This window comes from Lacerta agilis, chromosome 7, assembly GCF_009819535.1.
Source record: "Lacerta agilis isolate rLacAgi1 chromosome 7, rLacAgi1.pri, whole genome shotgun sequence".
Classification (NCBI taxonomy): domain Eukaryota; kingdom Metazoa; phylum Chordata; class Lepidosauria; order Squamata; family Lacertidae; genus Lacerta; species Lacerta agilis.
This window is the reverse complement of record NC_046318.1, coordinates 65553058-65576952: the sequence shown is the minus strand read 5'-3', so window position 1 is coordinate 65576952 and position 23895 is coordinate 65553058. Positions and strand designations below refer to the sequence as shown.

At 39.6% G+C, this 23895-nt stretch overlaps 1 protein-coding gene across 2 annotated transcripts in view; it reads right to left on the bottom strand.

Moving 5' to 3' along the window:
- Positions 1-23895, bottom strand: part of RIMS2 (regulating synaptic membrane exocytosis 2) — a 355451-nt gene that overhangs the window by 271397 nt on the left and 60159 nt on the right. The window contains exons 4-5 of one of the 2 annotated variants that reach the window (XM_033155715.1): positions 21661-21871; positions 17904-17915 (exon numbers count right to left, since the gene is read on the bottom strand). In XM_033155715.1, the coding sequence (XP_033011606.1) occupies positions 17904-17915; positions 21661-21871 (223 nt within the window). The remainder of the gene's footprint in view (positions 1-17903; positions 17916-21660; positions 21872-23895) is intronic. The other variant, XM_033155716.1, reaches the window with a different exon arrangement.

Here is a 23895-nt window from a genome sequence, read left to right as displayed (position 1 = left end):
TGATTCAACTATCCAGTGAAGTAATGGAGGGGTTACAGGTAGATAGCCGTGTTGGTCTGCCATAGTCGAAACAAAATTAAAAATTAAAAAAATTACTTCCAGTAGCACCTTAGAGACACACTTCTTGTGTGCATGCACACAAAAGCTCATACCAATAACAAACTTAGTTGGTCTCTAAGGTGCTACTGGAAGGATTTTTTTTTTTGTAATGGAGGGGCTACACTCCCTTTTAATGATCAAATGTGCATATTAAGATACTATTAGATTTGACTTTGGATACCCAGATAGCCTCCAAGGATAAAGCATCCAGGTTGCATTACTGTAATGCATTGCTTATGCGGGACTGCTCTTGTAGATCATTTGGAAACTGGCTGCAGTTCAAGCCACAGGCCTTCACTCTATATTAGAGGGGCTGGCTGAGCCCACCCCCTGGTGGCCCGCCTCCATGCCCACTCACAATTTGCTAATTGAGCAAGTGGGTGGGATCCATTTCCCAGGCAGCAAGCTCAGGCCAGAAGATTCCTTTGCTGCCTAGGAAACCGTCCCATCCCTGGGGCTTCCCTGTCAGATCTCCGTGGGTGGAGGAAATGACAGCCCACAATGGCACCCACCAGGAAGGGTGAGTGGAGTTCTCCAACAGGTTGTATACTGTCCTGGACCACATGCTGTGTCTAAAACACAGCATGAACAGAGAAGAATCTCCTGCCCCTCTCTCCAGATCTAAAGTTGGCTCTAAGGTGGCAGAAAATAAGCACCTCCCTCCCTCAAAAGTTCAGACTTGGAAGGAGGAAGAGGCTTATTCTGCATCTGCACCCAACAGGACACAGAAGCAGATTAAGTACATGTGCCTTTACCTTTCTTATCCTGATTAGAGCTGGAAAGGAGAAGCAGGGGTATGTGGGCTTGATCTGCCCCTGCAGATGATCAGTTTGGCACAGATGCAAGCTCACACACCTCTGCTCTCCCTCTAGCTTTGAGCTGGAGATGGCAAGAGGCAGCTTTTTATGGCTCTGTAATTTCACCCAGGAGGTGCAGGGCCAAAACAAATTACAGGCTTCAGTAGAACTCTGGGGCAGAGAAAGGTTCATCTCTCTCTAACTCCAGGTTCAGAAGTAGTCCCAGGCTCACCTCACTCACTTGAGCCTAATTTCCCTGATGCCATGGTGAGGGTGGTGCACAATATATATGTTTTAGTAAATATTTTTATTTCAATTTTCAGTAAGTACAAAACAACAAAACAAACAGAACCAAGTAATGCAAACATAAAACAGTAAACAAAAACAAAACAAAAAACCTATATCCAGGCATGTAAAATAAGTACATTTGTTCATAGAGCAAGCATTAGAGTCCATATCCTGAAAAAAAGATCAGTATTATGTACATAAAACCCACAGACATTATATGTCCATCAAGTGTAATCCGAAAACCTGTCATGCTTTTTGTGATGGCTGCCTTGCTCTATGTGGTCTGGAAGCGAGGAGGTATGTAAATAAATACCGGTATCTTCTTTCATCTGAACCTTTCAGTCATTTAACACCATCTTCTGAAAGTCTGTTCCAAGTGTCCCTAAGATACTGGTTGTGCCCACTATATAGGGTTTTTTATGTGGCTGCATCCAGAAACACGTTTGGTGCCAAATCTTTGAGGCACCAAATTAAGGCTGTTCTCTTCTCCCAAGTATTTAATGGCTGGTTTGTTTATTGCTCCTATTGTTGTTCATATCTTAAATTGGACTGATTTACTGCTCCTATTGCTGTTCATATCTTAAATTGGATGTTAGGTTTGATCTATTAGATTTGGATTTTATTCTTGATGGTTTTATTAGCAGAAAAGCATCAAATATTTCAAAGAAATGTGTTTTTAAAAATTGAGATGGACTTTCCTCCTTATAATAAATGACAGGTTTTAGTTTTTAAAATGGTCACAATCCCTGCAATATCTCAGAAAAGCAAAACAAAATACACGAAAGCTCATACCAAGAACAAACGTAGTTGGTCTCTAAGGTGCTACTGGAAGGAATTTTTTTATTTTTTATTTTGTTTTGACTATGGCAGACCAACACGGCTACCTACCTGTAATCAGAAAAGCAAAGTATTTAAATGTAATAAATTGAGTGAAAGACAGCAGGTCAATTAACTGTACATTTTTTCTATCTATTGCAATCCCTAATAAAAATTTAATTTTTAATCTGTAAGTCGTGAAATAAAATAAAATAAAATAAAATATTTTTTATTTTTTAAAAAAAAAATTGCTATCAATACTTAGCAAGAAGAAGAAGAAGAAGAAGAAGAAGAAGAAGAAGAAGAAGAAGAAGAAGAAGAAGAAGAAGAAGTTGTTATTATACTGGGCTGGGGTGGATTAGGTGAAGGTGTCTTTATCCCACCTTTTCCAGCCTCCTGCCAACCTCCCCCTTCCATCAGCTGAACATGCAGACAGGCAGTAGGCCTGCTGATGTTATCTTCATTAGTGGGAGCTAGCAAATAGTGGGAGCCAGCAGAAAGCTCCAAAACAGAGAGGGGAGAGGCAGGTCTGAGCTGGCACGAGATCTGCTGGATGCCAAGTCAGTCTTGCTGCTGTCACATGGCATCATTAGGGCTGGTGTGGCACCAATGACTGAACCAGCTAGTGCAGTGGAGGTAGTGCAGCAATTGGGTCACAATCAGACTCAAACATCCCACCCTCCCTCATCTTCAGCTGTGGCTGCCACCTACAGCAGAGTTGTAGATGAAGCAGTGGGCTGGTCACTCCACAAATTTCCACTGAAGGAGGAGGAGGTACTTGGGATTACATCCTATATCACAAACAATTCTTTAAATATATATATGTCAAATGGTTCTGTGTTATTCACACAGTGAAGTCATAAAAGACAATAAAAAAGAAAATCATACTTCGGCACCAAGTTAAAGGAATTACATCCAAAATTCAATATTCCAGCTAGGTATAATGGGGCATCACCTATGCAAGTGATAGACAATTTATGTGCGGATAAATATCGGTGATCACAGGGTGAGTCCCTAGCTGATGTGCAGCAGCAGGGGCTCACCCAGCGGTGGTTATCTCTTCCTGGACTGCCAGCACGTCGTACTGGAGTCGGATATAGTCAGTTAGATCCAATGCCTAAAGCCAATACCGCTCAACATCCGGAACCAATAAAGTTGTGGCCTTTTCTTGCCCATTTAACCTTATTTACGGTGTCTTGTGTTTTATTTATCACGGGAGGGGTCGGGATATCGACATGCAATTTCTGTGCGGATAAATATTAAAGCAATTACTGACGTTGAAGACTAGACATTCAGGATTTGAAACATGCCTCATATAATGAAGGCTTACAGAAAAATCTTAGTGTGTAATTCTGTGTGAAGATAGGAGGAAAACAAAATAAGAGGCATAGACTGCTTAAAACAGTGCAATCATACAGGTGTCTACGGAGAAGTAAGTTATTTGAGTTTAGTAGGACTTAGTCTTAAATTAGTATTATATAATAGGATTGCAACCTGAAAGGCTTGAGACCTTCTCCTATATAAAGGAAATTTGGGGAGCTGAGGAAAACTCACAGTGGTGCTTCTCCAAGGGGCTCAGCCATGTGTCAGGAGACTCCTTTTCGCTTTCCTTTTTCATTAAGCAATTTATAATGCAGAAGTGGTTCCTATTTCCTGGGCAATTTTCTAAGAAGCCATAATACAAGGAAAGCTCTCTCCTACTGTATAGATGGCATTTGGCTGTTGAGAGGAAAGTCAAGGTGACTAGGTGAAATAGAGGACAGGACTCCTGCATCCTTAATGTAGAAGAGATTTCAGCACATGGACCTTGTTGTGGTTCCTGATATTACCACCTTAATGGTAAAACTTAATATTACTTGCAAGATCTGTGAGTGTATTTCCTGATTATTATTATTTTGTTGTTTAAAAGAAGTCATGGAAGGAATCCAGATTTGATCAGAATAAGATCAGGGGGCAATTAAACACTTTCTATTCTTACTGTTTCTTGATCTAAATTGTGCCACTCCCCCCCATTGCTGCTTGCTCTGATGTGGGTTAAATATGGTACCCTTATTTTCCTCCCATGTTATTTTATGATTCTATGTTCCTCACACAACACACTATTGCAAAGACAACCATTTTGCCGCAATGATAATCCATAATAAATATTATTATTACTCAGACCACAACATAACCACTTTCTTATTATATTTACTCCATGGAGATAACAGAAAAGAAGCCTTTATTCATTTATTTTTTATGTTACACACAAATTTACAGGAAAATTTATCCTCTCCCATTCTTTCCCTAAGCCACTAGTCTGTGCTGTAGTACTTTCTTTCATATAGCAGTGAGGATACCAAGCTGGCCAAATGCCAGTTCTTTTATGCTCATTATTTGTCATACATCCATACTAATGCATTCAGCAATTCCTCTGTGCCCCAAAACAAGGGGAAACCTTAAAATAAAATTCAAAAAGCCGAGAAGCTCAAAATTGTTTTCACACTGAACCTAAGGCTCTTGAACTATGTCATAGTTAGTTCTTTTAATTATAGATCAGTCTTATCAGCCTCATCTGTAGTCACATGGAAGGAAGGATCAGCTTCAAGGTAAAGGACAGGGAATGCTATAAAAAAACAACGGTTCTACCACCAACTACTACAACAATGTGAGGTGGGTACACTGTCACTGCTGAATCCTATCAATAGAACTTAATATGAGGTCATCATGCTGCTGTTTCTTAAAGCCCTTCTGACCCTTCAAAATGCATACAATCAAGTGGGCCTTACAACAACATTTTGCAGTGTATCCCCCAATGGGGAAGAATTTTTTTTTATTTTTTATTTTTTATTTTTTTGAGGATTCAGCCAGCCTAGAAGCCTTGTAGTAGTGCTCAGGACTCATTGGAATGGGAAACAGAATATTTCATCTTTCCCACCTTACTGAGGCCTTCCCCTGATGTGTTATACAGTCGTACCTCTGGTTACAATTGCTTCAGCTTGCGTTCGTCATGGGATACGAACGCGCTGAACCCGGAAGTACCGGAATGGGTTACTTCTGGGTTCAGCAATTCACGCATGCGCAGATGCGCAAAATGACATCACGTACATGTGCAGAGGCGCCGAATTGCGTTGCGCACATGTGCAGACGTGGCGCTTCAGGTTGAAGACTTTTCAGGTTGCGAACAGGGCTCTGGAACGGATCCCGTTCGCAAACAAGGGGTACCACTGTATATTGCTAGAGGCCTGCCAGTCCCAAACCTGGGCATTTACCATATTTTTCCATGTATAAGATGCCGCCTACTTTTGGGGACACCAAATTTAAAAAATGGGCATATGCACTATCCGTGTGTAAGATGCCCCCAGATTTTTAGCCTTTTTAAAGTAAAAAAAAACCCTAGTCTTATACATGGAAAAGTACGGTAATAGCTATATAGCATTTGTTTTATAGCTTAGAGGTTCTATTTGCGATCAAGTGGTAGACAGTGTTGTGTATTGATTCAAGGGTTATCATATCTGTATTACTATTGTCTGTATTCACATTAGGGGGAAAGTAACTGCCTTCCTTAGACAGACAGACAGACAGACAGATGATAGAGGAAGGAAGGAAGGAAGGAAGGAAGGAAGGAAGGAAGGAAGGAAGGAAGGAAGGAAGGAAGGAAGGAAACATCCCTTTATAGAGAAAGGAGCAGTTTTTTAACCTTATGGCATGCACACACACACACACCCCTGCAAAATACTTGCCATGTTTCCTTTTTTTAGGAAGCCCCCAAAAGTAGTGATTTTAAGCTTTTGGAGTTGTTTTCGCAGCTTTTTCCATCACATAACCATACATCTGGGTTTTCCCTGACATTTTGCTGATTCAGCAAAATTCCCCCAGATGCCATTTTTACACCTGAAAACCAGGACTTGTCAGGAATTTTCCTGATGTATGGCAAGCCTATATAACCTGTCACAGAATATATAACCTATCACAGAAAGTCTGGGCTCACACTTTCTGTCTTTCTTTTAGACCATTTCTCCCCTCTGTCTTAGGGTTAACAGCTTCTTTTTTTTTTTTTTTTTTGCAAAGTTGATTAGCTTTTTTGACAAAAACGCAAAATATGCCTTTTAAAAACTATTTTTATGGGAAATCGGCAAAAACAGCACTGCCAACATGGACTGCCATACATCCGTATTTTCCTGGGCATTTTCACCGATTTCTGCCCGGACACTGCTGTCGACTGCAGTATTCCGGATATGTATGGGAAATCCCAGATGTAATGCAACCCTACTCTGTCTATGTAGCTGGGGTGGGGAACTGGCAGCCTATGTACTGCTTGTTGTCTGCAGCATTGCTCAGCTCACCAGATGTGGCAGGCCCACTCTTAATCATTGGGGCTGGAGCAGCTGAGGGGAAGAGGAAGTGAAAAGGAAGAAAGAGATGGCAGTAATAGACCATAAAAGCTATAGAACACGAAGAGAGAGAGAAAGTGGGGGGAGCAGAACTGCCACAGAAAGGAGGAGGAGACCTGGGAGGACAGTGGAAGTATAAGAAAAGTATAAGGACTGCCACCTTGCAGTGAGCCGTGGAGTGTGGGAATTATAGTTTAGCCAGGCGCTGGCATGCCACGCCCTTCTATCAAGATAGAATAATTAATATATAAGTGTTGGCATGCCACACTAATTAATCAACCTACAGAGCCTCAATTGGCACACCATATGGCTCTGTGGGCATTGTGGGCACCAAGTTGGGAAACACATGTTTAGGCAGAGCAGGAGAACAAAGGAATAGGTGGGAAAGTACTGGGGGATCATGAGGTGTTCAGCGGGAGGGGGTGAGTAAGTGAGAGAGAGCATGTACACAATGACGATGTCATGTGGGTGTAACCAAAGGAGCAGGTTTCCATATTTGATATTAGAAGGTACACCATTCCTTATTTGGTCCTTTGGAGTTCTCTCTGTATGTTAATGTTTAACCTAGCTGTGAGTTTTCAATAAAAGGAGCCCCCGAGAATGCCTCGAGGTGGCCTTCCCTTCACATCATCCTGTTCATCGTGTCAGTTAATTTCCCACAATCAACAATATCTAATATTAGTTTTAATATCTAATATTTCACCGTAACAGTGGAGTAGGGGAGCCTAGATGGCAATAAATATGGAGCGACATTGTGAACCTGGAGTAGGGAAGTGAATTGGATAATTCCTAGAGGTTTAGTGGGATTATTCTGATGGAAGCTATATGACTCGCTACCTCTCACACAACACTTTTCCTCAAGAGCCAGTCAGACAGATTTCATCAGAATAATCCCACTAAACCTCTAGGAACTAGCCGATCTGGGTCCTCACCTCACCCTCTCCCTGCCCCACTGCTGCCAGCACCAGCATCGCAACTGTACCCTCACCTGCAGCTTTGCCTGCACTGCCACCACAACACAGCAGTGGCAGTGAGGGCAATGGGACTGTGTTGGTGTTGCAAGCTAATCCCCTGCAGGGCTGGTAGCAGCACAACAGAGGGGTTGGATCCTGAAGCAAATGACTTCCCTTCGCCTAACGGACAAGCCACCCCTATGCTACAGCTAACACCAAGATGCTGTTAAAAGTTTATTCTGTGTTACCTTGAGCCTCAAGTACATGTACTGAGACAAAATTACTTTCTTGAATTCTTAAACTGATAAAATAGCCAGAGCTTAATTAGGGTTGAGCAGCCTCTTTTCTGGCAATGATTGCATTACATTGTGATGGGGAGAATCTTTTGGGGACTGTATAATGGTTGCGAGAGAGGCTAGAACCAGAAATAGGTTGGGCCAGACTAAAAAGAAAAACCTCTGCTACCCCTTTCTCCAGATTGTTCTCCCCCTTTGCAACTCACATGAAATCAGGCTAAGGTCTACATGCAGTCCTTGGGCTGCAAGTTCCCCAACCTTGCAGTAAAGCAATGTGGTGGGTTAATCTGAAATTAGGTACTACTTATAAGTTATTTTGTTTGTTTTAAGGGAAAAATTTATATACTGCATTCATAAGAATATCAGAGTGGTTTACAACAATAGTACCGGTACCTCAAAGGTTTCTGGTCTGGAACACCCCCCTCCCAGAATTATTTTTAAGAGCCCTTTTAGGCCTACCCAAAGATGTGCAATCCGCCATGGTTAGGCTGGAAACTTGTATGTTGAGCATAGAGAGCCAAATAGATAAAAGAATCCTCTGCTTCTGGTTCAGAGTTCAACAGATGGACAACACTAGGTTACCAAAAAAATGCCTGATTGAGCTCATGAATGGATTACCCTTAAAAAACTGGGTACATCATGCTGCCCAACTGATGGACAAATATGACCTCTCAGTGACCGAGCTCAAAAAACTTTCCCTACATTCTCAGAAAAATATTTTTAAACGGACCATAAAGGCAGTGGCTAATAAAAACGACTTAAACTCCCTGTACCTATCCATATGTGCCCCATTGTATTTTAAACTTAGAGAGGCCCATGAACACACGTTTTACTTAAATGAATTGACTTTTGTACAACTCCGGAAAGCTTTTACAGAGTTATGATTAAATGCAATAAACTCTGCTTATAGAGATGGGAGACATGAGGTATACCAGTAAATGAACGTGTTTGTATTAGGGGATGCCCAGAATTAGAGGACCTTACGCATTACTGTATATCTTACGCTGCCCCTTATATAATGAAGCAAGAGAACGGTTTTTGACACCTATAATGACAAGGTCCCCTGGCCAGAATCCTTCTGACATGATTCTTTATCTCTTCGCAGACATAGATAAGTATGTGACCTGGCGTGTAGCACTTTTTGCAACTGCCGCCAGGAAAATTAGAAAAAAATATATAGCCGAGATAGCTATCAACTGTAAAGGAGATGAATTTATTTGACCCCATCTACACCAAGCTTTATCTTTCTCACTAAACTTTGTACATAATTGTCTATTGTATTATTTAATATTAATTTTAATATATTAGTGGCCCCTCGGTGATTTTAGTTTATAAATTTTATTGTCTAATGTTTCAATTTGTATATTAAGAAGTTTCTATAGCTTTGTGCAGATTAGGTCATGTTTTGAAAATGTAAATATTTTAAGCTTTTGTATCAAACTAGTATATATTTTATTGAATGACACTGTATACATTGGCTATAAGCAATAAACTTGACTGACTGACTACAACAATACAGTGCATAAAACCATGCAATAAAAACCTCCTTTGCAAAGCTGTGAAAATGCTAACCAGGCTTTGGGAAGGAGGTCAGAGGAATCTAGGACCCTGTCAGAGCCCTCACACATCCTTCCCAAAAGGCCAGCACCTCACTTACCAGGATTTGCGAAGGCAGCACAAGGGCTGGGGGGGGGAGTCAAATGTTGCCATGGGCCACAAACTTGAGGGCCACATGCATTCATCAGGCCAGATGATAGACCACCCTGATCTAGATAATCAGTCTCATCCAGGAATACTTGCAATTTCTCCACTACCAAGTGTACACCACCACATTAGCCAATAAAGGGGTACATAGTTATTATACTCCATTGGGTCTAGACCAGGCTATTTGAGATGTGGACACGCCACTGCCTTTTTAAGGGCAGTAGGTACCACTCCATCACACAAATATGAGTTTACCACACCTCTGATCTGCTCAGTCACCCCACCCCACCAATCTTAAATAAGCCAGGATATACAAGGAACTAATGAGCAGGTGGTCAGGCACATCATTGCAAGTATCCTATACCCAGCATAAGACCACATTAACTAGACAAGATCCCACAACACTGTGCTCAACATTGTGTTGGACTTCTCAGCTGGCACTGTCACAATAGCAGCATCTAAGTCACTACAGAGCCAAGCAGCTTTATTCTTGATGTCTTTAGGCATCTGGTTACACTTAGTCACCAAGTGCTCCAGAGGTCTGCCCCCTTGGTCATAAGTAACCAACTTCCAGAACACACAGAACAACTCTGCTGGACAGTTGCTAGAGGATGCAATGGAGGCAGTGAAGTAGGATCTCTTTGCTGCCCTCCCTGCCATGTGGTAGAATGTGTTAGGAGCCTCAACATGAGCCTGGTCAGCTCCTGGGTAAGATTTACACCACTTACCCTCCAGCCCTCTCCTGGTCTGTTTCATCAACTACTTAATATACCAAGTAACAAAATGGACTGCACAGCACTGGAGAGGGCCTACAGAAATGATCGTGTCAATGGCTCATAAGCATCACCATACCATAATGGAACTAGAACCACTACCTACTGGGGGGAAATTAGAGCAGTCAGAAATCTATCATCTCTTGGGGTGAACCATCCTAACTGGTCCTGCATCCTTGCAGGGGAGAATCATTTCTGCAAGTCCAAACCTCACCAGAACATGTCCTGACCATGACAATGGAGTGATATCCATCACCACCCTATCTCCAGACCACCCTCCTTCCCACATGGTGTGAAGACTAAACCAATGGTATGTCTTGTTCTGTGTGTTGAGCCATTAGCCATTTGAGACAGGCCCATGGCTGCCATGGATGTCTTGAACTCCCATGTCAGACCTGCATCAACCTATAGTCATGTTACAAAGAAGAGCTTGGGCTTTGGGGTATTTTGTATTTTAGAAAATACAAAGGTAAAGTTGTGCCACACACTTTTATTGGTTGATTTTAAGTATTATTCATGGAAGAGACAAATCCAGCGGTTGCTTTAGTTGCAGTGTCACACAGTGAGATTTAAACTCTTCCTCCTAAAAATGGCAGCCTCAGTGTAGCAAGTAGGGCAGAGGCAAGCAATGGATAACACAATTGAACTGAAGTAACTATGATAAATAACAGAATTCCACAATTCTGATTACAAGAAATTATTGCTAGAATTCATTCACATCACAAAAGGTAAGGCAAGCCGATTAAGTTCCTATCCAAATAACACCCAAAAAAGCCACCCTTGCTTAACCTATCCCCAAACTGTGTCCTTGAACTGTGACGATGTCTATTCTTTGCGTGGATAGACAGCTGTATTTGTATGCATGTATGTAGTACTATCCAGCTTTTGCATGCTGGAATAAAGTTGACTGCACCAAAGTAAAGAGAGACATTCACTACTCCACCCACTTTTGTCTCTGGTCCACCCACTACTGGCATGTGGTTCCTGGAAGGCTGCTCATGAGGGAATGCAGGCCTTGGGCCCAAGGTACTATAATGAAAAGGAGAACCAACCATCCCTGAACTACAGACACCACACCAGAGATAGTATTGACTATTATTCATTATCCCCAGATGAATGCAGATACCCTGATTCTTCCAGGAATGGTTGGTTCTCCTTTTCATTATATTCAGCCTATAATTTGCCCCCTGAACATGTAAACAAATCAGTGTTGTTAATTTCCCAGCAAAAGCTTAGTGCAGAGCAGTGGTCCCAGCAAAGAGATGGGGCTTGGGGATTAACAGCTAAATAGTACTAATGGGGCAATTACAATCCTCCAGTGCTCAGCTGGTTCTGCAAGTACAAAATGGTTCTTTTCAAATCACAGATATGCCAGAATTGAGAAATATACACTATCATTCTGTAATAGGATAGTGAATGTGCATTCTGACCTGGATTATTAGACTGCATCTCTTCAAGCTTTCCTAATGTTTAATCTTTTGCTATACCTACGCATTGCTGCTATTTGCTGAGATAATCTGTTTTATAATTTTTAAAATGATGTAGTAGTCCACTATATAGGTATAACATCTTTAAAAACCAGTAAAAGGACAAAACAGATATACATGGTTATTCAGTAATAACTACATTGTAAATAAAAAAGTAAACTGTCAGGTTAAATTATTTCACAAACAAATATATTTCTGGATTCAGGTAGGTAGCTGTGTTGGTCTGATGCAGTAGAAATTATACACACACACACACACACACACACACACACACAATCCAGTAGCACCTTAGAGACCAACTAAGTTTGTTCTTGGTATGAGCTTTCGTGTGCATTCAGATATATCTGAAGAAGTGTGCAAGCACATAAAAGCTCATACCAAGAACAAACTTAATTGGTCTCTAAGGTGCTACTGGACTATTTGTTTCTTTCTTTTTTGTTTGTTAAAAATATATTTCTGGATCTTCTACCATAAGTAATCATACAAAATATGTAACAACTACATGATTTACACCCCACAGCAAATTCTAAGTCTCTGACAACTGAATTGTATAAGAAAAGGAATTGATTGAAACTATTTTACCCCTTTGCGGCAGAGAGAAACGAAATATAATCTTTATGGAAAAGGAGTACTTACATCACTTATCTACAAAATGCTAGTATATAGTATTATTTTTGCAACATTATAGAAAATACTACATCTATGCAGAATATGTAGAAGAAACCAAAAGCTCACCAGATACCTAACTAGATCTTTGTTAATCAAATGATTCAGCAAATTAGCACCAGAAAATCCTTAATTAGTTTATTATTATTTCAGCTCAAGTTAAATGGAGTCAAAATTGTGAAAGATAAAATTACACAAATATATGTTTAACAACATTGGGGAAATGCAATTGTAAGAATACAGTAAGTAAATGCAGCTATTAAAGATATACTGTCACAAACAATTTCAGCTACCTCATTTTATTGTTTTTCTGGTCATCACCCTTATCTCCAAAGCTTCAATATTTAGACAGTCCTTTAAACAACTTGTACTGAGCAAATTACCTTACTAAATTATCATACTAACAATCTTCTACAAAAACCACAAATACTAACCCACACAGATTAAAACTGAATTTAGCTACCTGAAATCCATTCTTCTCCGCTGATCCTCTGGATCACAACTGTAGACATCTTTTATTATTAAAAATAGTGGATTTGTAATGATCCATTCCTGATATTTTGTAGCTTGTTAAAACACGATATGCATTTAAAAGGAAAAATAATGCTGTGCTGCAAACTAATTGTATCCAAAATCTTATCTATACAGGATCTGAGCGCAGAGTTGCTTCTCTTAAACCTATGCTGTGGCACATCCAGTGTACATAATGGTAAAACATACACATGCCACAATTTACCATTCAAAAGAAAATAAAGTATTAAATTACTGTTTTAAAAGAGGGTGTAATCCCACTGTAAGCAAGGACAATTCCATGTAACTCCTGAAGTTTCCAATCATCTACTCGTTATACCTGTAGATACAATCCACACAGAGCTCTGAGCAAGCAGCCAAGAACAAAAGAAAGTCTGGTTATACTTTCTACTTTACTCTCTTAATAGCAATGTCTTCATTATTTATATATATCGGCACTGGTTTCCAGCAGCTGAAGCCAAATCTATCTGGTTAAATATTCATTGTCTTCTGCTGTGCCATAATGTCCAACTGTACTCAAAAGAATCCTAGGTGTGCTGTTACACACCTGTGGCTAAAAGAAGGGATTTGCTTAGCTAAGTTTGATAAAGGCCTATGTCTGAAAGTTAACAGCACTTGATATGGTTTCTGAATGCCTCACCAGCTGGTCAATATAATATAACACTCAAACACAATTTAACATTCTGGCTCTGCAGCTGAAAAGCTTTTAGATTACTGTATGCCTCAACTGATGTCGTGATGGAGGGGCTTTACCTCAGCTCTGGAACATGTGCTTTGCATATATAAGGTCCCATGTTCAATCCCTGGCATCCAGTTAAGGAACTTATGTAACAGGGCTGAAAAGATCACACCATGAATCCTAGAGAGCTGGAGTATATCAGGGCTGGCACTACTAGGCTACAGGGACTATTAATCTAATTCCGCAGATGGCATTTCCTTCATGTTCATTACTTATATCAAAAAGTGTTTAAAGGATGGTTGATACATTTGTAGATTGGTATTTAAATAAAAACTTTAACAATCTAATCAAGAGTTATTTCAATGACACACCACTCAGTATTAGGTTGTTGGATTTCAGCACTGCTAGCTGTCATGCCACTCTGCTGGGGAGAGGGCATCTCTATTCAATCCTCTTGCATTCCAGCCTCATGAAAATGCATGAGTGACATCTCCCCTTTTGATCTTTTTTGGCAAAGGGGATTGAGCTGACGCACCCTTTGGTGCCAAGATAGTTGAGGCTGAATTAGACTCCCAGAAAAAAATATGCTCCATGCACAATTCACTTTCTTCTCAAGATCCTTTGGGCGATAAAGAGCAATACCCCTTTCAACAAAAGCATAATGTGGGATGAGGAGGAATGGCTATGCATCTTTAGATCAATGTTATTCCTTCCTTCATAATCACTTTTATGCCCTAACAAGTGAAGACTAGCATCAGTATAAGCAAAGTACTGTCCCATTTCCGGTCTTTCATTCTAGATAGGGAAGCAATCCACCAGAGCCAAATGGTTCACCAAGAATCAGGGCTTAAGACCCATGTGCTGAAGGGCAAAAGAATTGTCCTCCCCACAGACCAGCAAGATTCTGGAAACACAAGCAGCTTGGAGGCTGGAGTACAGAGGATCTGTCCAGCAGCATCAACAGCCTTAGAGATCTAGTGCTGAACAGTCTGTCCAGATGGACACTGGCGTTTGAAACCAGAAAATGGGATAGAATTTTGGTTCCACCAGTTTCCTGAGAGCAACAAAAGGATTTTAAAATCAGCCTGGGCGACCCACACTTCTAGCACACTTATCCTGACAATTTTTAAAAGGATATCATCTCCTGAGTAAGATCCAAACACTGGGTGCTCTGTGCTTCCAAGCAAGTGTTGCACCTTATCATATCATATATTACTTGTGGAGTTGCTAAGATTGCCAAGGGCAAATGATCTAGAACTAGGATTTGGTTGGGGGGGGGGTTGGAGCTGGGGTGTATTCTTAGTTAGTTGTGGTTTCCTTCTGGGAATATGAAATATGACTCTTCCCAGAAATTACTGGTGCCAGACTGGAATCTCCTTTTCTGAGAAGGTTTCACCCAGTTCTGGTTCTGGACATGGGCTGGACCTGACATGCACATGTGCAAGACTTGCTCAGTGTGTTTAGAGGCATTTGGTGGGGACGACAGAGGCCTTTCTTCAGTGGTATGTATTGTCTACCATGGGGGTAGTACCTCTCCTACCTGGTTCTTTTAGTACTACTTTCCACTGCTCACACGTGGAATCTGCACACATGCTCAACAGCAAACTTTGGGGTCTCAAAGGAATGCATTCCCAAAAATTCAGAAGAATTGGGAAAATAGCCATAATCAGGACTAGTTAGTAATTATTTCCCTGGTGTAAATTCACTTATTTAAGGAAGCTCCAAAAATGTACCCCATGGAGCTGAAAAATCTGACTGAAATCATGTTAGAGCCATTATCAGCCATTCAGGGGGATTTTACAGTTCTTTCTTAAGTTTTAAAAAGCTGAATAGAGAATCCCTTGGAGAACTAATTTGAATTTATATTATATTTATTTTTAGAATTTATATCTTAGCTTTCCACAAACATTAGAAATATAATTTGAAACTGGTTGGGGGGGGGGAAACTAGATGAAATTTCTCTAATCATCAAAGCAAATGTACTAAGAACAAGTGATGACATACAAATTACAGGCTAATCCAAACCTCAGAAGCAGAATAATTTATATTAATGCTAATTTTAAGGGCAATCCTAGACTCCCAGCGTCAAAGGAAGATGTCTCATTTCTTGCTGCAATGATGGGAGGTGGTCAGTAACTCAAAGAATTTCAGGCAGCAAGGCTGAAAAAGATCTCTCTCTTCCAAAGATCTTGAAGAGCTACTGCCAGTCACAGCACTGGCCAAGAGAAGCCAGTAACACAGTAAGGGCAACATTATATAAACAGTGTGTCAAACAAGTGGTACATCATTTTAAATTCCACTTGGAAGCCAAAGCTATAGATAAATAAGAACACTATTGTTTTCAAAAGAAGCAGCAATATTCCCCCTTATAGAAGAACAGAACAGTATGCAATGGAGAACAATAGTTTGCAGTACAAAGGGAAAACCAAGAACGACACTGTTAATCCATGGAAAGTTTCTTATAAATTAATTATTTTTGAGGGAATTTATACCCCTCTCTTCCAATATAAGTCCAGTGCTCCAGGCTGCTTAGCTGATTAAAAACAGCTAGAAGAATGAATTAATACACCTTAAAAAAAATAAACAATGCTTTAGAGCTCGATCTTAAGCACACTGAGTTTCAGTCCTCAAATTTACATTCTAACTACCCCAGTGACTTCTAAATAACTGCATAAGTGACTTTAGGCACAACCCCCTAATGGCTTTTACTGAACAACTGTGCTCTTATGCAAATTATTTTCATTTCAAAAGGTTACACAAAAGATGATAGACAGCAGCAAGTGTTACCAGTATTTTAAAATTGTAGTATTTGTAAAAGCAGCATTCTTTCTTTTCATCAAAAATAAACTGCAGCAGCATTCCCAGAACATTGGCTTGGATCCAAATTTAGCCATGCTTAGAGTAGACCCACTGAAAATCAATGGGACTTGTTGGTCATCATTAACTTGTCCCACTGATCTCAGTGGATCTACTCTAAATATAGCTAAGCCTGTATTCAACACATATTATTCTGACCTTATGTATTTTTTATTATTTTCTATCAGCTATTAAGCTGGGAACACAAGATTGAGAGAGTGCTCTTAAAACACCATTTACTTTTGAGTAGTGCAAACTAAGTCACACTCAGAGTAGATCCACTGAAATCAAAGGATTTAAGTCAGGCATAACTAACTTATTATTTCAATGGGTCTACCCTGAGTATAACTTACTCAGACACTGCCCTATGTATATTGGTATATAACTCATGCAATATGGATACAGCAAGCAACTAAAATGAAATAAGCATTTAAAGATAATTTAGGTTTGCATTTATAACATTCCTTTTGTATTAATAATAAAAACCATATGATATGTGCAGCGGGAGATAATGATACTAATCAATGTTTACGGATTAAAGGTCAATAAGGTCTACAGGTTTACATTATCTAACCAGCTTCTATAAGGGTTTTGTTATGTAATGGCATGTGTCTTGCAAGCTTTTGCATGCTAACTTGGAATTATGGGTTTTATCCAACACTGCAGAAGCAGAGCTCCTCTTCTCCCCCTGTGCACCCCAAAAATCTACCCCAGAATGGGAGGAGAGGTCAGGGAAGTTCAACTAATCATGTGAGAACATATTGCATAAGCAGAACAGCAGCACTGAATACAACCCAATGTATTAGTGTTCATGGGGCTTGCTCACTAATAAATTTAAGGTTGCATTTTTACCCATTAAGATTATACTGTGAGCTCTCTGGATACAGCTGTAAATATGCTGATGAACTTGCTGAGGCCCAGTTAAAACATGGGGTAAAAGAGGATACAAATAATAATTATAGCTACTATACAACAGACCCTTCCTCCTAATATGATCCCATATTGCAATATTAAAGAGAAAAGCAATTAGTGAGGAAGATATTATTAATTTTCAACATACATCATGTGCAAAATTCAAAACAAATATATACTTAATGCTAATACTTTGCTTAAGAGAGAATTTTCATGTATCACATAGGTGTCCAAAAGGTTGGTTTCTTTTTTATTAATTTTGTTAGAAATTCAATTTCCATTGTTTGCCTTTAATTGAAAAGGATCAACTACTACTGACTTTAGTGAAAACCAGGTCACATTACATAGTATCTGTGTATCTTCCTCACCACTATAAAAGTATAAAGTATGAAGGGGAGAAGCTGCATCTTCAAACATGTGGTGGATGTGCATCATGTAACCGCAGCCAATTGCGGCTCCATGGTGAAAATCTTCTGAATGTCCCCGGTGTCTCATCATGTGCATCTCCTCTTTAGACTTTATATAGTTTACCAAAGCAACAATAGGAGAACGCCCATGTTTCAGCAGTACTGCCAAACTTTGACTTGCACTCATAATGCACCTCAGCAATGCAACCCAGTTGAACATAAAATAGCAAAACACAAATTATCTGAGACAAAAAAAAGGTTCTAACCACTTTATCCTCCTGGAAAGCATATCCATGAAAGCAAGTAAGAAAGAACAAGAAAAGAGAAAAGAGAAAAAGAAAGTTACTTCTATTCTGAAACCTCTCCCCACCAGTAATATCTGTTAGTATATAGACTGCAAAGAAACTATCATTATAAAAACTATATGAAATATAATTATCGCCAAGAGCTGTGTGTGTCTTAATAGAAATGAATACAATAGCTCCCAGCAGTAATATCTAATATCTCAGTCCTCCAGAAACATCAGTATCACTGAAAATTCTACACTACACAGAAACTGCAGACTACAAGGAGTCAAAACCATCTAGGCATAATTCTAGGATGCAGTACTGGTCATAGAATCAAACTACCTATGAAAGTTGCCTTTCATATAAATAGACAAAAAACAGAAAGATTCCAGACATCACAGCTATGTAGGTACATTGAATGTCTGCAGTCAATACCTGCTGAAATCTCATAAATGAGGGTCTTTGGTAACCTACAGGCTTCTTGGCCATCCACAAGCCTAGCAAAACAAGTATTATAAATTATACAAAATTGCTTGATTCTCACAATTTATATCAAATGAAGAATTTAGGTATATTCCAGAATATGGAATACAATTTCAGACTGCAGTCCTATACTCCTGCTCTACAATTCTATGATTCTATGCTCCCACCGTCTGCATCTCTCCCTTCCTTGCTGGTTTGAGCAAATTTTAATTTATGTGGAGTTTAATTCAGGCAAACTATGATTTGCCATAAAACCATACCTGAAAACCATGGTTTGAAATTTGCTTTCCACCCATCATATTTTGCCTGTTTTGGCCTCTGTTGCAAAATACAGTATGGGAAGTATGCAAGCCCAAAGTCCATTCATGGCATTATGGCTGAAGAAGGCTAAAGTCTGGTCAACTTCAATTTCATAAGAAAACCAGAACTGGTAAAGCCTATTCTAGGCCAGTATTTGTACATATATTCCATTCCTTTTTCTGATATGCAGTTTGTCACAACTTTTTCCTAGCTAGGGCATATCTAGAAGTGTTTTGTGGATTTTATCTACCTGTCTTGATTTTGTTGAATTCTCCCATTTGAAGAGCTAACCCTTCATTACTAGGCAGAAGTACCTTGCTCAAACACATTGTGTTATGAATACCTTAAACAACTCCTATGGCTATGCTTCTTTCTGTTAATCTCTAGGAGGGTGCAGAGTGGTCAATTTTTTCTCTATCCTGAGTTTTTCACTATTAAAAGAGCACAAGGTTAAGATTGGGAAATCCAGTTTGCAGCTGCAGCTTCCTACTATAGGGCAGATGCTTGTCCCTACTCTTTTTTGTCAATATGTTTCAGGCCTCATAGGGTTCACTTGCCTTCCAGCCTTTGGAAAATGGGCCTTAATTCCTAGAACTCTATCCTTACTCAGTTATGTATATGGGCCTCAGCCTTCATTTCCTCCTGGGGAAAGTACATTAAAGAAACATTTTCTAAAATGATTAAATATTTTACACCACCCACAATGTGGAAAATGTACTGGGGTGTTAAACTTGTGTGCTTTCACTTTGCTGCCCACTTCCTACATGCCACTACGTCACTAGCCTGAGGTCAATCAGTACACATCAGTTGAAAATTCATAAATCCTTTTGCCATTTTTATTGGGAGTATGACCTCTATTGGGAGTATGACCTATACACTGAAAATCAGTCAGAAGTGAGAAATTTGTTGTGAATTTTAGAAACACAGCATTATTGAAAGAGAGAGACATCATGTGGTCACATGATCAGTATAGAAAGTGCTGCTGACTTACGAATTTTGGTGAAAAGAGTCTCACACCGCAGTTTGCAAGTATGGCATGATACTTTTCAAAAGCTATGGTATGGTAAGCAGACACGCACCCATCTCCTTGAATGTGTGGCAAAGTTTTTCACCCTACCCACCCTTTTCCACAGGCCACTTTGATTTGCACTCACCAACCTTCAAGTTACAAAGGAGGGTGAGAGCTGCAAAAGGTTCAAGAATTGGACTTTCTGCTCTTTCAGCTGGCAAGCCAGATGCATATTTGATCTAGCCAGCTTTCCTGTTGCAGCTTTGTCTATTAAAAAGGAATGGGCCGAATCAAATATGGCTGACTGCCAGCATGATTCAGAACAATAAAAGTTAGGGAGGGGAGCAAGTAATAGGTGGCTGCTAACTTTGGGTTAAACTATTGAGTTATAAATAATAAATATTATAAATATATGTAGCATTTCACCTTTTTTACAATGTGCTATTGTTTATTAGCACTGCTGTATAGAAGGTCAGATGTGCTGTTTTGTTTTTATCATGCTCTGATTTATTTTTTGGAGAATCAATGGCCGTTGACTAACTGATAAAGATTTTTGACTTTGCAAAAGTGCTAATGCTAAGATTTAACTGAATTTCCCAAGTGGTGTAGCCAAAATGGTACCATCTATGCATAGCAGGAAGATCTCAACGTCTGCAAAAGTACAAAAATATTTAGCAAAAATCCTTACGGAGGGCAAAACGAAGACAATGGGGACTGAGCATGCTCAGAAGGCCCAAAATGCTGCTTGACTGTTCTGGGGAAACAGAAAACCAGGCAGAAGGGGCAATGGAGTAGCTATTCTGTCCAAACATTGGCCTTAGCAGTTCAGGGATTCTGACTAAAGACAAAAGTTCAGGGTTAGAGAAGCAGAGCAAGATGAAGGAGGGCGACCAAGATGATAAAGGCTGGAAACCAAGCCTTATGAGGAACAGTTGAGGGAATTGTGTATGTTTAGCCTGGTAAAGAGAAGACCAATATGATAGCCATCTTCAAATAAAAGGGCTGTCACATAGAAAATGGAGCAAGCTTGTTTTCTGCCACTCTGGAGGGTAGGACCCAAACCATTGGATTCAAGTTACAAAAAAGGATATTCCAACTAAACATCAGGAAGAATTTTCTGACAGTAAGAGCTGTTTGACAGTGGAACAGACTCCCACGAGGTGGTGGACTCGCCTTCCTTGGAAGTTTTTAAGCAGTGATTTGATGTCATGGATGTTTTAGCTGATATTACTGCATTGTAGGGGGTAAGAGCTGTTTGACAGTGGAATGGACTCCATCAGAAGGTGGTGCACTCTCCTTCATTGGAGGTTTTTAAGAAGAGGCTGGGTGGTCATTTATCATTTTCAGTAAGAAAACATCTGGTGAAGAAATGGTTAATCCTCCCTCCTGCCATGTAATGTCATGATCCAGATGCCTAACCTTGTACCTTTGGCCAAGAGAAGAAATGGCCTTAGTACACTTGCTTTTCAGATACTTAATCCAACCTTCCAAATAAATTCACAAAAGCCAAAGGCCTCTCACAAAAACTTATTTGTTTACTTACCCACTCATGTGCCAGGAAAGAGAGTTCTTTAATTTAATCTCCTGCCCTTAAAAGCCATGAGCGAAATAGCTGGTCTGCAACTATCAGGTTATTTTAAAAATATCTGATATGCATTTCTACCTAGAAGTCAACCCTGTTAAGTTCAAATGGACTTAGTCCTTTGTAAATTGGTATAAGATTCCCAGTTTAATCCATGGTTTCTGAACAAAGGCTGCAATTATGATGTGGAAAAGGTCTTTACAGACACTAATTCTTCCACATTATCACTTAAAAATTAAGACAAAACAATCAGATGTGGACCTCACACATCTGAAATAGCATACCGTATATTCTCAAAGTAATAGCAATAAATAATACCAGAATAAAATATCAGGAATACTCATTGTAATATATTTTCTTACCTTGTTTGAGCGTAACGACACTCTTCCTCCACAACGTGCACAGAATTTAGTTTGGCAATATGAACAATTATGGCCACAGCCATCGGCAAATTTCGTTTTGTGGCAGATACCACAGGTTGGAGCATCACCCTTCTGCTCCTGGTGTTGCTGTGATTCTTCACCCATCTTTTTCACCTGTTCTTTATACATTTCAAACTGTTGATGCAATTTCCTGCAGAAGCAAACAGTAGAAGATTTATAATACAAAGACAGCAATAAGAAAATAGGTCTGTCAGTGATTACATTTTAAATATTTCAATATTTTATTAACCAACTAATCACATTATCATAGCACACGCTGCATAAACATATTAGGATTAAAGATAAAGGTAAAGGGACCCCTGACCATTAGGTCCAGTCGCAAAAGACTCTGGGGTTGCGGCGCTCATCTCACTTTACTGGCCGAGGGAGCTGGCATACAGCTTCTGGGTCATGTGGCCATCATGACTAAGCCGCTTCTGGTGAACCAGACCAGCGCACGGAAACGCCATTATTAATTAGGATTAGTTGGATGTTATTTCCTCATAGTAGTCTAATTGAACTAGATAAAACATTCTGAGCCAAATATATCTGTGCAACTCTATGAGACTTAGATATAAGAGTTTAGCAAGCAGTTTAGGAAGAAGACTAATGGTAACTCCTTTTCATGACACAGCACAAAGAATAGACGGGGGTGGGGTACAAATAATAAATATTTATTATTATTATTATTATTATTATTATTATTATTATTATTATTATTATCATCATCACTGAGCTACAGCCCTTGCCCATAGGTAGGTACACTGTTGATGGTCCCACTCTCATCTGCTCTGGGTGGCAAAACAGAACAGTCCAACTGCTGCAGCATTGGTTCCAGTTTGCTGAACTTCTACCCATCCTGTAGCCCTTAAAAATAACTTTGAATTTGGAGGTGGCAACCTGAGCGTTAAAAAGAGCAAGGGAATGGAGTTTGCAATTATGTGCCAGTGCCTGTTGCTTCACTACTAACCCACAACAGAAAAGCACAAGGAATGGTGGATTTAAGATTTTGAGCTTTTAAAACTATATTAGGTAAATGTACATAAAGGAAAAAGGCATAAAATCCATTGAAACAATAATATTTCACTAATGTGGAAATTATAAGCAAATTTTAAACTAATAACAGCCTTCTGAAGGCAACTGCATATTATGAAATCAGACCAAATAACTGAAAGAGGAACTGGAATAAGAAAATGAATTGTTTTGGCAGACTTGCCTGCTTGCCCTTTTTGTTCACAATGTTCAGTACTGAATAAAGTTTGTCTTTGTTTACTAATCTTGCAAGTCTGGCTCCCTGCCAATATGCCATCCAGCAAGTGCTTTGTAAGTACAATGCTTAGTGTGGGACTCAAGAGCAAATGTGTAGAAGAGAACCATATGGCCAATTAAAAGGTGACTGAACTAAAATTGTGAGACTGATGCTAAGTTACATATTATTCTTTATATATTTATGGTGTAACTATGATTTCCACATTACTGTAAGCTTCCTCAGAATGCATACATCTGTTTTGATCTCTTCAGTAAAGTTGTTTCATTGCTTACTTTTTCAGCTAGAGACACCATGAGAATTCTTCACCTATTTCAGAATAGAATTTATCTTGTCCGGCTGATAATACTTGCCTGCATTACATATCTAATGCTGTTTACTTTTATAATTAGTATCTATCTCTCATGGATATTTACGACCTTAGCCATGCTATAAATCTTAACCAGTTGACTTAGTGAATTTCATCACATCTTGACTTATATTTGACTTGAAACTTTAGTTGTTCATAGAATCTAAAAAAGCATTAATAAGCAATTTCTTTTAAAACCAATTAAGAAGGTAGGCTTTAAAAAACTCAGCATGCACAAATTTTACTTCATATGCACAACTTTGTACAGTGGTACCTCGGGTTAAGAACTTAATTCGTTCTGGAGGTCCGTTCTTAACCTGAAACTGTTCTTAACCTGAGGTACCACTTTAGCTAATGGGGCCTTCTGCTGCCGCCGTGCCACCACCACGCGATTTCTGTTTTCATCCTGAAGCAAAGTTCTTAACCCGAGGTACTATTTCTGGGTTAGCGGAGTCTGTCACCTGAAGCGTCTGTAACCCAAGGTACCACTTTACCTGACCCCTCCCCTCACACACACACACAACATGCTTTCAGTAAGCTATACTGTTAGTGTATTTAT